The sequence below is a fragment of the Xenopus laevis genome, chromosome 6L (genome assembly GCF_017654675.1).
Source record: "Xenopus laevis strain J_2021 chromosome 6L, Xenopus_laevis_v10.1, whole genome shotgun sequence".
Lineage (NCBI taxonomy): Eukaryota > Metazoa > Chordata > Amphibia > Anura > Pipidae > Xenopus > Xenopus laevis.
Genome location: NC_054381.1, coordinates 137,259,973 through 137,274,259, shown reverse-complemented (window position 1 = coordinate 137,274,259; position 14,287 = coordinate 137,259,973). Strand labels below are relative to the sequence as shown.

The 14,287-nt window shown below is 36.1% G+C and overlaps 1 protein-coding gene across 4 annotated transcripts in view; it reads left to right on the top strand.

Annotated features, from left to right (window-relative positions):
- Positions 1-13,597, top strand: part of triqk.L (triple QxxK/R motif containing L homeolog) — a 53,138-nt gene extending 39,541 nt beyond the window's left edge. For 3 of the 4 annotated variants that reach the window (XM_041565204.1, XM_041565205.1, XM_041565203.1), the window contains exons 4-5: positions 12,845-13,061; positions 13,174-13,597. In XM_041565204.1, coding sequence (XP_041421138.1) covers positions 12,845-12,952 — 108 coding nt within the window. In that variant the 3' untranslated portion in view covers positions 12,953-13,061; positions 13,174-13,597. 4 annotated transcript variants of the gene reach the window in all.
- Positions 13,598-14,287: the final 690 nt, after the last annotated feature.

The following is a 14,287-nucleotide window of genomic DNA, read 5'->3' as shown; positions in this document are numbered from 1 at the left end:
TTTTTTCTAGTAGAATTAAGTTATGAAGATCCAAATTACGGAAAGATCCCTTATCCGGTAAACCCCAGGTCCCGAGCATTCTGGGTAACCGGTCCCATACCTGAAATGTTGATTCAGTGAGCCCATCTGGCTTTCTCCTAGATTGTAAGCTTTTGTGAACAAGGCCCTCCTATCCTATATGTATTCTATAATTTTTTTTAAATCATGTAAGATCCCTGATTTGGAATACGATTTTGTAAAGTGCTATGTAACTTGTGCTATTTAAATAAACACTGATGATAATTTGGTTGCGTGCATGTACAACATTCCGTATGCATCATTTTCCCTGTAAGATTGATGCATCCTACACGTTGAAGCAATGTTGATGTGTATTATAGAGGCCACTCTTGCCCTCTGATATATATGGACCAATGACTGACTTGTAATTGAAATCACTGAAGCATAGAGATATTGAACCTCTTGACCCACAAGTCTGCTTATGGAATGATTTACTCACTGATAAGGAATTCTTTTGTCTAGAACAGATGCTCCTTACATCACTTGGGGAAAATTTACAAAACCAGTGTGTGATTATACAAAGTAAAACTATTTATTTGTTTATTTTAGTTAATTTCTAAAAGACAAATGCTAATGCAGCAAAACTGCAACAAGCCTGACAGTGACCTTTACAAATACGGGCCTCATTTAATAAGTGCATGCAAGATACATAGTGCAAACATTGCATAGTTTTTGTTTTTGTAAAAAAGAAAAAATTCAGAATCCCAATGTCAATGCACCTGCCTTGAAATTTTGCATTTCTTTGATACAGGTGAAATTCTACCGTTGCTTATAAATCTCATACAGTTTGTGTTAGGGGCATTATGCTGAGTGTGTAATTCAACCCCTCCCTGACTTTGCTCCATTGGAAAGTGATGAATTCTGGGTTTTCTATAGTGGGTGGTGCACAGATTCCATGGAAAGCAAAGGGCCTTCAAGTGCCAGAATCCATCACTTTACGGTGAAACAAGATAAGGGTGTGGTTGCATTACAGTGAGAGTCTAGAGGTGTCGGGAACTGACAAACCCTATACAATAGTGATGTGCGGGCCGACCCAATACCTGCGGGTCGGGTCGACCTCGCACTGCTCCTCGCGAGTGGTGGGCGGGTGGGAGTTGAGCTCTTCTCCTGCCCCCCCCACCTTCAAATTCCGGCTTCCGAATTCCGGTTTTATAGTCTCGTGTCTGCTCGCCCCGCCCCTTTTGTGATGTCATCGGCGGCGCGGGTCTATCAAAGGACCCCAGAAGCGCGAGTGCGGGCGGCGTGGGTTGGAGCAGGGTGGGTTAGGGTCGGGTGCGGGTCAGGAAAACCCTGACCCGCACATCACTACTAGACAGCTAGTACACAAGTGCAAAATCATGGGCTCCTTTTAACCCTTGGAATCAGGTACGTTTATATAAAAAATAAAACACATCTACATTTATTTATCTCTGAAATTCAGACAGTGTTTATGCAACTTTTCCTTTACATAAGTCCAATTTATGAGCTAATGTCAAAATGGGTTGTATATTTTTCCTTTAAGATGAGTGCATCAAGTTAATCCCCTCCACATGAACCCCAGTGCACATATATATTCATACTTAAATAGACCTATCAATACATTCACATACATAACTTTATAGACCAATATTTATAGTAGATGTAGATCTCAAAGGACATGGAGCCCCCAACACACAGAATTAATCGGTGAACAGCTTTTTTGAATTATTTAAATACCTGATGCTCTGGTGGCAGCATCCACTTAATCACTTAGGATTCCTTCTCTTTCACTAACCCCCTCGGCCAACGGGCATGCTCAGTTCTTCTCCGCTCATATCACTAAACACACCCTCCAGTCTAGCAGCCAATGTAGAGATGGCATTGCTTATTCCCATAGAAACTCTGCTCTAAGTGTCTGATCATATTTATTCTCCTAATAGAAAGATAGATAAAAAATTATTAATCCCGAAGGAAATTTTTATGCCAGAGTTTGCTTGTTTAACATACAATTATACATAATATATTACCACCTCTCCTGAGCTCAGCTTAACCATCACATGGCTCATTCCTAGCAGAACTGGTAATTTAAAGTAAGTTCTGCCTGTTTAAGCCTACATTCTTGATTGCATGAATCCTACAGTAAAAATTTTCAGATGTAAATGTCATTGATGATGTGTCAGAGGGAAAATTGTCGCCAGGTGAAAGCTGCTGTTTGTTTTAGGAAAATGTGATGACGCTAGCAGATGAAGGAGGAATATGCAGTACAAATAATGCCATTTAGGTAGGGAAGAGGTGCCCAACTTATATGGATGGTAAGAAAATGTAGGCTTTATGTGTCCTTTAATATTGCAATAGCCTTTATGCTTGCTCAAGTTTGTACAAGGAAAAAAAATGAGCATGTGGGCCTAATTTGTTGCCGGTTGGTGGTAGTACAGGATCCCCTTGCTCACCACACCTTGAACTCAATCTACAATATTCATAAAGTCGTTGTGCAAAAAGGTCCCATTCATATAAGTTACTTGCTTCAGAAGTCACTATTAGCATTTCAGTATTGCAGGTCTTGGCTCCACTTGGTTCGATCCACTTCCTGTTCCCGAATTGAGCCTATTGCGTTTGTTGATGCAGGGAACCCTGGGGCTACCACCAGCTCCAGCAGCCGGCATCAGATGATGCAGCTCACTTGCACCCAAAGAACATGTCATTTTTACAGCGTTGGAAGTAACTTCACCTGGACTTAGATTATTGGGTACAATTGCATCCTCCATTGCATCAAGCGCATCTCTCCATTGTGATCACAGTTAGGGTGGAATTATGGAAAGAACACTGCATTGTGGGTAACAAATTGTATTGAAATTAAAAAGCAGTAAGCCGATCTGTCTGTTTTTTAATATTGTCCCCTAGTAGGGTTTTATTTGAAAATTGGCACAGTTTGAGGACAAAGATTTTGATATTTTATGGGGGAAGAAAATGAGATCGATCCATTTTACGGGACAGCTGGCAGCCATTCATGCAGTCCCACTCTTACAGCCTTTTTTCATTTTGTTTTGTTCAGCAGCTGTTTGGTGAAACTGTATGGCGAAGAGCTAATCATTATTGTCAATACAGAGCGTCTCTGTGCACTACAGCAAAGGAGAAATAAATAGCACTCAAGAGACCAAAACAAATATGTTTTACACATTTCAGAAATTAAAATCAGAAACAGTTGTAGATTGAGATTTCCCGATTGGTGGGAATGTTTTCCATACATCAGTAATGGTACTTATTTCTGGCAACTTAGTAAGCCGTGCCAGTTTTCCTATGCAGGTTGGAGCTATACTAAAACGTCTTGCCCATTATCTGTCAGCATTATATTTTTTATTGTGTTCATTTATAATTTGCCAGTTGCACCAAGATTGGTGGGGGGGGACTGGAATACAGCCATTTATAAATAAACAGGCCCCCCTATCTTAAGTGGCTCCAGGTAATATTATCAAAGCCCTAACTTTTTATAATGTTTTTATTAGTTTACATAAACGTCGGAAGCATAATACATTTAAAGGTACATTGAGGGTGTTATTTATCAAATGTCGAGATTTGTTTTCCAGGGAATTTTAAGGGTATTTTTTTTTTTTGTTAAAATAGATTTTTCGAAAAAGTATTCAAATTTTTTGAATACTTTTTCGAAAAATCTATTTTAACAAAAAAAAAAAAAAATACCCTTAAAATTCCCTGGAAAACAAATCTCGACATTTGATAAATAACACCCTCAATGTACCTTTAAATGTATTATGCTTCCGACGTTTATGTAAACTAATAAAAACATTATAAAAAGTCCGTTTTTTTGAGATTTATTATACCCCAACGCTAGAAATAGCTTGAATCTGAAAATACGTCATACAAACTCGATCAATTTGAGTTTTTCACCCCAACTACACTGATTTGAGTTTTTCACATTCGAGTTTGTTCTCAAATTAGAAACCATTCAAGTTGTGAGTTCATTCAAGGCATAAAAAACTTCACAAACCTCTAAAACTTGACCTTTGTTAAATAACCCCAAGAGATGCTTATAAAGTCTTGCAGCCAAAGCAGGTAAACATCAGGGATCACGTTTAAGATCCACAAGAACAATAACATGTGTAACCTAATCAAGCAATCTGTCATAAGATAAAAGATATTAAGATATATTAAGAACAACCCGTCAGCTCTCTCAATATAGAATGGAGGTGGAGGTCCTCATGAATAAATTTAGAAAATGATAATAGTTGATGAAGTGAATGGTTAGGGTTCAAACAGAGTCTACCTTATTGCATCATGAAAAAAGTCTTACCCATATACAGTATTTGTGATGTAATTCTTTATTTTGCTTGATCGCAAATTCCAAAAATATAGACCAATTTTTCAAAAGTATCCCTTACTTTAAGATTACAGTTTTGTATCTAATAGCCTCTTGTAAACATAAATTATTTTGCAAAGTAATAGAGTGTCCTTTAAAGATGGAATGCCTTTCCTTATCCCTAAAGATGGACTTTCTGGCTGCAGCTAGGACCAGCTTCATCTACAGGTGGATTGCAATCTAACCCAGGGGAACCACTGCACTAAAATAATAAACCTAAATCTCTTGATTTTTTTCCTTCACATATCATAGAGATCTTTGCAAAGGATCCCTCTTAAAAAATAACCTTACAGTTATATTTCTTTTATTGAATAATACCTTAGCCTAGGAAATTAACATGGCAACTGTCTCTCTTGGTTTGGGAAGAAAATGGTTATTCTGTGAGCTCTATAAAACGTATTCATTGTCTTATAGGGAATAAATAGTTATTAATAGGCTGCATTTTCCTTTGACATTACATTTCATATGATACAGGTATGGTATCCGTTATCCAGAAACCTGTTATTCAGAAAGCTGCGAATTACGCAAAGGCTGTCTTTCATAGACTCAATTTTATCCAAATAATCCGAATTATTAAAAATGATTTCCTTTTTTTCTCTGTAACAATAAAACCGTACCTTTTACTTGATTCAAACTAAGATAAAATGTTTCCTTATTGGAAGCAAAACCAGCCTGTTGGGTTTATTTAATGTTACGAAGATTGAAATAATGGAAAGATCCATTTTACGGAAACCCCAGGTCCTGAGCATTTTCTCCGTTAGTCACGTAATGATATCTATTCAAATGAATACATATAACACTGGGATTGTAAAAACTCGTTCCAAAACTATCACTTTTTTTGTTTACATATGTCTAAAACAACTTATCGGGTTGATTTTAAACTATAAGAACGCTTGTGAACATTTGCGTTTTCAAAGCAATCAGACATTGTTGGTGTCTTTTTCCCCCCCCCCCCTTTCTTAATGACTTGTGCTCCGGGAGACTCTGTGGCTTGCCTCCAACATCACGTCCGATCCAAGTTTGTGTATTTTGGGGATGGAAAAAGAATTGAGATTGATTACTATCATCAACCAGTGTGTGCGATTATACCATTTCCCCTGTGGGTGTATTGGCATCAGAAGCTTAGATATCAGAGCAGCAGGTTGCCTGGCATCACAAGTGGCAGAATCACGGCTGGAGCATCTGCAGGCTTTCAATGTACAGAAGAAGAAATTATTCCTATTGCAACTCCCTGCAATTGCCGTTGCCTCTGTCTGCTTTAGTGTGTTGCTAAAGACATCATATGTTTTTCACTACGCTGAGTTATAAACATTACGATTATGAAGGAGGAGCAGTAGTTAAATCACATGCCACAAATTACTTCTAATTGGATTATGGAGTGCTTTCAAATTTGGGTAGAGCTTTCAAAAATCATTTAAAGTTCTCTTTTCTCATTAAGCCTCACTCAAACTAGAAGCTGGCCAACTGAATTTGCATGGTTTCCAAAGGAATTCTTATTTTGTTGCAAATACATGAAATTCGAGGATGATTTAGAGGTTGTTTAAGGGGCAGATTTATTAAGGTTCGAGTTTTTTCAGCGAAAAGGTCAAAACTCACATTATTCGAATTGATCTAGATTTTGTTTTAAAAAAAAAAAACGAAAATTCGAGATTTATTATACCCTGAAAATAGCTCGAACCTGAAAATACACCACCTAAAACCTGTCGAGGTTATGTAGAAGTCAATGGTCCGCAGAACCATTTGAAGAGGTCGACAGCCTGTTTGATGTTAGAGGTTTTTTCAGAGGCTTTTGCCCAAAAACTTGAATGATTCAAGCGATTTGAGGTTTTTTTCATGAAAACTCGATCAGTTAGACTGTTTTCTGGTTGCGAGACTCGAACTTGCATATTTGGATTTTCGCCATTCGAGTTTTTTTCTTAAATAACATACCATTTGAGTTTCGAGTTCATTTGAAATAAAAACCCTAGGACTTGACCTTTGATAAATAACCCCCTAAGAATGGAATATAGATATTATTGTCTGTGTGACTGGCTGGGTCAGATGAGCAAAATATTATAGACTTGTATTGTACCAGTATCTACCAGCAGCAAGCCTGTGTTAATCTGAGAAAGAAAAAAAAAACACTTAAGCTCTTCCCAAACTCAGGAACAGGAATACATGTAAATTCCACACACATAGAAATAGAGGATAGAAAATTGTAAAATTTTTGCCTCCCTCATAGTAACAAATCCCTTTCCTCCTTTTGTCATCTGCACTGAAGTTCATTAGACTTTTTGTATTGATCCACAAAAATCAGGTGCACATCCCTGTAACCTGTTTATGTATTTTTCATAGTTTTTGATTGGGCTCTTATCGCTATAAATTAATAAAAATCATTTCATGTTCAACATGTTTTCTGCATATAGGACTTGCATGAAATATGTATTTTGCCTGTCTCTGTGCACAGTGTGCATTCAACTATTATTCCTTTCAAGTAGGAACAAGGAGATGAAATGGACTTTGTAAAAGGAACCTCTGACTTTGCCTGTGGTGTTTAAAACAAAGCCACTACTATCTGAAACGGGCTTGGTTTTTAGCTGTGGGGGAAGCGGGTAGTAGGCTGTGAGTTGATTTTTTTTGTAGTTCAGGGTGAGTCAATATTCAATAAAGGTTAAAGCAGTACATGGGTGCAGTGTGCAAATATACAAATCAATAATGAATCAAATTGCCTCTTCTATCTAATATGTATACTATGCTCCACTGACCTTACTATGCACTTGCACCATAGTTATTATGAACAGGTATGGGATCTGTCATCTGGAAATCTCTAAATAATGGAAAGTCTGTCTCTCCTAGATTCCATGGGCAAATTTACTTACCTCCGAAATTGTATCAGCAACGGTTTTGCTGAAAAAGCAACACTTCGCCAGGCGTAGATTCGCCAGGACAACACTAATTCACGAAAAATGCCTCCCCTCGCTCTGCACCTGGATAAAATGAAAAGTCGCCTGCGCTTATCACACGCGGCAATTCGTTTTCCGAAGTCGCCCGAAGTTTCCTCGTGAGGCAACTTCGGGCGACATCGGAAAACTAATCGCCGTGTGTGATTAGCGCCGGCGACTTTTCATTTTATCCAGGTGCAGAGCGAGGGGAGGCATTCCGGGAAAAAAGTCGCGCTGTTTAGTCGCCAGGCGACTAAATCTCCTCAAATCGCCCAGTGTGTCCCAGCCATTAGACAAAAAGAACATATCTATAAGATATTGTCTTTTTTTGTTTTTCTTAATCCTATATATTCCTTTTTCTTCACCTTTGTTAAACATACTTAAAGGGATACTGTCATGGGAAAAAAAAAAATTTTCAAAATGAATCCGTTAATAGTACGGCTCCAGCAGAATTCTGCACTGAAATCCATTTCTCAAAAGAGCAAACAGATTTTTTTATATTCAATTTTGAAATCTGACATGGGGCTAGACATTTTGTCAATTTCCCAGCTGCCCCAAGTCATGTGACTTGTGCTCTGATAAACTTCAATCACTTTTTTACTGCTGTACTGCAAGTTAGAGTGCTAGCACCCCCTCCTTTTCCCCCCCAGCAGCCAAACAAAAGAACAATGGGAAGGTAACCAGATAGCAGGTCCCTAACACAAGATAACAGCTGCCTGGTAGGTCTAAGAACAACACCCAATAGTAAAAACCCACTGAGACACATTCAGTTACATTGATAAAGCATTTCTCTCCTAAAGTGCAGGCACAAGTCACATGACTGGGGGCAGCTGGGAAATTGACAAAATGTCTAGCCCCATGTCAGATTTCAAAATTGAATATAAAAAAAATGTTTGCTCTTTTGAGAAATGGATTTCAGTGCAGAATTCTGCTGGGGTAGCACTATTATCAGATGCGTTTTGAAAAAAACATGTTTTCTGATGACAGGATCCCTTTAAGTATCTGGAAAAATTTTGAATCAAAATCTGTTACAAAAAAAAAAAACTGGCCCGATTGTATATGGATATTTAGATACATAAAGGGGCACATTACTAAGGGTCGAATTTCGAAGTGGTACAACACATAAAGGGGCACATTACTAAGGGTCGAATTTCGAAGTGGTACAACTTCGAAATTCGACCATTGAATTGTAGAAATTCGATAGTTAAAGTTTTTTTTTTTTGAGTGAATTTAGATCGTATTCAAATTGTTCGATCGAGAAAATCGTTCGAAACTTTGACTTCTAAAAACTTAGCCAAATATTGCCTATTGGTTCTAGGAGGTCCCCATAGGCTAACATAGCAACTCGGTAGGTTTAAGGTGGCGAAGTGTCGACGTTTTTTAAAGAGACAGTACTTCGATTTTCGAATGGTCGAATATTCAAAGTTTTTTCAATTCTAATCGAATTTTGGCCTATTCGATGGACGAAGTACCCAAAAATTACTTCGAAATTCGAGGTTTTTAAATGGGGCCCAAAGTGTTTTTTATAAGGTTTGCAGAATAAAGGCTGAACATTTTCAAAACTTCTATCAGCGGTAATACCTTGGAGAGTGCCTTACTGATTAGATTATTGATTCTAGCAAAAAGTATTAAGTCTATTCAGGTCATTACAGGGAAGTTAAAAGTACTTTAACAAGTTAATGTTCCATGTGAACACTTTAAAATACATTTGTAGAATAGGTAGAGCGCCTGATCAGAACCTGTACACATTGAGCAAAGAGCAACACATTGTTATTGATTGTCCATCAAATAAATAACCAAATCTGTCTGCACTGCACTCCCTCACCAGGTGCAAGTTAGATCTTCACAATATTTCTCAAAACAGTTCAATTACACATACACTTTTTTTACTGAAAAATATTCTTATGTTTATTTGTCAGCATTTCGATGTCACACAAGGACATATTTGACCAATAAACGTAAGAATATATTTTTGTATAGGTTATTGATTGTCTATTTTTTCTGGGGACAGATATACATACCCTTTAAACATTTGTGTTGGTAGCTGAAAGGCTTGAAGTTTTGCATGACATCTTGATTAATTCTGAAAAAAAGTAATTACAGATACAGTAAAAAGCAGTATTGTAGTCTACATTAAAGGGATGTTTAGGTGCATACCACAACTTTGTTGTATCTGGAATTTTCCACTGCCATCAAGTGAGAGGCTGGCTGCAAGGACTCCTTTGGTGGATTTTGGGTGGCCTGGCAACTATAATTGAATAAGGATGGAGAGTACTGTGATCTGAAACCATCCATGAGATTGTTGACCCAAATGCTGCTTTTGGGTCTAAAGAAAATGAGCTGAGACCACAAGCCATGACTTTACTAATGAATTTACAGAAATCTATAAAACATTGCTGCTGGTGCAGAGTTTAGTTATAGCTTAGGCTGAAAACATGGGCTGTAGCCCATTCCTATTATTTAGCAAAGAACATTTTATAATGCTGTGGATCAAATTTATTTTTTTTACTCTGATCCTGGAGTATATAGAAGTCACTGCCATCTTGCACTTTCTTCCTCTTCATCGCACTCTAAACATCAATAAACATTATTTATCTAGAAGAATGGAGTTTCAAGAGGGAAAGACAAATTCAGTATATAGATCTCATTAACTTGCACTGGGAGGGAATTCGCTGCAGGAGTAGATGTTGGGCTCAGGTGCACTTGGCACCTTTAACTGGAAAAGGGAAAGAATGGAAAAAAAAAGATGTACTTGAAGCAAAGAAAACAAATTGACTCTGTACTATTTAAAGCAAAGTGTAAACAATGAGATTAGATGGGGGAAAAAAAGAGCAGAAATCTGTTTGATCCATTTAATTTATTTGTGTCTCAATTATGAAACAGGCACATGTTGCAAATCTGTGTTTTTTGGCAAGAGCCTTTTTAAGAAATTAATGATAAGTGTCTGTTTGTCTTATGCTTGTCATCTGTCCAAGTAACCCCAACACCGTTAACTAGATGGTGACATATTAACAACGAAATATACAGTATGCGGAAAAAAAAATTGTTTTCCTAAAATAATTCTACTTTGCAGTGTCTTGGGGGTATTCTTTGGGTGTATTTGTTTCCTTAATTGATAGAGAAACACACATCTGTACGCCCTGTATCATGTAGCCGTGCTGCCATGCAATATGGGCAGTGACAAAAGTGACTGCTCTGTAGCCCATTCTCCACAGCAGATGGTTGTTGCAGTTGTGTGTCGCTTTCTCATTACATCCTCTTAAGATTAGTAGCTGTGTGTCCAGATGGGCCGGTGAAGCACAGCTGTGGAAGAAAGGAAAATAAATGAAACCTGCACGACGATTTTATTTATTTATTTTACAGAAACCCAACATCTCGCCAGTGCATTCAATTACCTTTTCGCTCCCTTATCTCGACGCTGCCTACTTACCAGGACCTTGTTCTGTGTATTTTTTAAATCAGCTAAATTTTTATAATCTGTTTCTCTTACATGAGTGCATTTATTTCACACAAGCGCCTTATAAATGTCTGTGGAATTCCATAAAGTTGTCACAAGATGATGCCGCAGAGAAATGTGTGTTACACTCTGAATGCTAGGAACAAATTTATGCCATTAGCCCTCAGCCGTGAGCAGCCAGGTAGAATTCCCAACGGCGCATAAACAAATGCAATGAATTATTCATCGCCGGGGTTTTATTAAGCTGCAAATGGTGAGCTGAAGGTTATTCCGTTTCTTTCCCAAATTGTCAAAAGTTGTTTCTTAATAAAGCATCTTTGATTATGCTGTAAAATATAACCAACGGTATATCGAAATTCATTTACATATTTCTGAGGTAGTTTTGTAGGAATATATTAACTTTGCTTCATTTATTTGTTTCATTTCATATGTATTAAATGCTGACTTTCCTTATCTTTATTTACTTGGATATAGTTGATACAAGAAAATGTACATGATCATTTAAAGAGCTTAATATATTTCAAATAGGGTTGTGGCAAATCCATGATTTGATTTGGGATTCAGCCTTTTTCAGCGGGATTTAGATTCGGAAAGTGCCTGGCCAATTCAAATCGAATTCTTAAAGGAAAACTATACCCCCAAAATTAATACTTGAGCAACAGATAGTTTATTTCAAATTAAGTGGCATATTAAAGAATATTACCTATATATATATATATATATATATATATATATATATATATATATATATATATATATATATATATATATATATATATATATATATATATATATATATATATATATATTTAAGTAAATATTGCCCTTTTACATCTCTTGCCTCGAACCACCATTTCGTGATGGTCTGTGTGCTGCCTCAGAGATCACCTGACCAGAAACAATCCAGCTCTAACTGTAAATGTGGAAGCAAAAGACAGAAATCTGTCTATTAATTGGCTCATGTGACCTAACAAGTATAGTTTGTTTGGTATGTTTGTGTGCACCGTGAATCATACGATCCCAGGGGGCGGCCATAATTTTATAAAATTTTCTATTCATAATTACCCAATGGAACATACTACTAAAAAGTAGATTAATATAAAAATGGTTTATTGACATGAAACAGGGTTTTACATATGAGCTGTTTTATGTTATATCTTTTTATAGAGACCTACATTGTTTGAGGGGTATAGTTTTCCTTTAATTCTCATCACACAAACAAGGAAATTGCTAATTTTTTTTCAGCATGAGGTTCTGTTTAGTGCTGATTTACCCTCATTTGCATATACGGTTCAAGATTAGATAATTCCTTCATGAAATATTGGGGATCTGCCCAAATCCATCATGAAAGATTCAGAATTCTGCTGAATCCAAAAATAGTGGATTTGGTGCATCCCTAGTTTGAAGTAGCTTTATTTCTTTTTTAATGCAGATGGGTGTCCTTTATATTCCACCAAAAAAAATTGTGCAAAACTTGAGTGGACTGTTAAATTTCTGATTTTTATCATCATTTTATTATTGTATTGTTTTTTGGGTTCTGGAAATCACCACATGCCATTTTGTCTTTAAGTAGGGATGCACCGAATCCACTATTTTGGATTCGTCCGAACCCCGAATCGTTCGAGAAAGATTCGGCCGAATACTGAACTGAATCAGAATCCTAATTTGCATATTCAAATTAGGGGTGGGAAGGGAAAAAAATGTTTTACTTCCTTGTTTTGTGACAAAAAGTCACGCGGTTGATGTTACTCAATCACTGGACCTTTCTCTTGCCCAGATGTTTTATGGCCAAATGATCATCCTTCTCTTGTTTGCAGGCATATTTGAAAGTTATTGTTTATCTTTATCATATAGGTTTGTGTATTTTTGCCTGTAACTCTACTCAAAAAGTCCTACCTAAATTTGGGGTCTTTGTAAAGAAGATGCAAGTCTAAGTTCGATTTGGATTCTGTGTCGATCTTGCAAATACTGAAACTGACTAGTCCCAATGGTTTAAATTTATGTAGAAAGAAAAAAAACTTTAATGTATATATCAATTATTCTTTATTAATCTTGTTTTCATACATTCTGTCCCCCTAGGAAGTGATCCTGGTCACCATTGCGATCTTGGTGTTGCTGTTTGCATTCTATGCCTTCTTCTTTCTTAACTTGACGAAGACGGACATTTATGAAGACTCAAATAACTAGTATCTTCAAAATCATTTCTCAGTGCATTTTATGCAACAGAATCAGTGAAAAATGATAAAATAAATGTTATTGCAGGTTTTAAATATGCATTGTACTGTTCAGACATTGTGTATATATATATATATATATATATATATATATATATATATATATATATATATATATATATATATATATATATATATATATATATATATATATATATATATATATATATATATATATATATATAATCCTGACCATATTAATGCTATACAAGTAATTAAGAATTCAACTTTTGGGTGACTGATAATTCCAATATGCTGTATCCTCAAGCCTCGATGCAAAAACCACTCTACATTCCATTTTAATTAGAAATCCGGGAATATTTTTCATATTCTTATTTTTACTTAGGCCTATAATTATCATTCTTATAGTAATTATTGATTTATAGTAATACAATGATGTCTTACAGATCGATTTTTTTATCTCATATTTTCAAAATAATCGTATGCATTTTATTAGCACCTTGTCAAGAATACTGAAATGAATGCATCAATGCTGTACTGTAAATTTTGCTTTATTACATAATGAAATTTAGTATACTTGGAGCACACAATTATAATAGGTCAATTTTATAAATAAATTATACATTCCTTAAATATATCAATGATGTGTTGTTTTTTATTGTTACATTGTGTGGACTTGTTACATCATTCATCTATGTACAAAGTCCATGAATAAAATGCAATACACATCCTTATAAATGGGGGTTAGGGATGAATTCATCCAGGCAATAAGATGAAGTAAAGGAAATGACATCAAAGTGTAAATCCATGATAAGGAGATTTAGAGAAAAACTTTGATCTACTAGAATAATCAGAAACTGGTGAATGACCAAAATATCATACATCATATTGATGTCAGTAGGGATAGTCCTTATTTAGCCAAATGGATCTGGAATCCTCAATGTATGCATCCAGTCTCCCTCTGTTTCTTTCTCAGCTTGTGATCAACTCAAGAAACATACATTTAGGATTTACAACATTAAGTGGCCTTTTTAAAATACTTGACTTTTGGGTTGTACAAATCCGCAAGTTCCAAAACTGCAGATTTTTTCCTTATGTTTGGTCCCCACTAAATAGAACAAGTCATTTATGGCAAATAAATTGTATATTCCAAACATATGTCTTTCGATATAAACGTAGTAAACTCTGATCCTAACACAGCACCTCCCTCATATGCACAAGAATTCACCACAGCTCTCATCAACACATCCTCATGTAAAGGTGCTGGGGAAATATTTTACCCCATCTGGATCCCACTGATCTGAAAATAGAGTTCATCCACCAAACT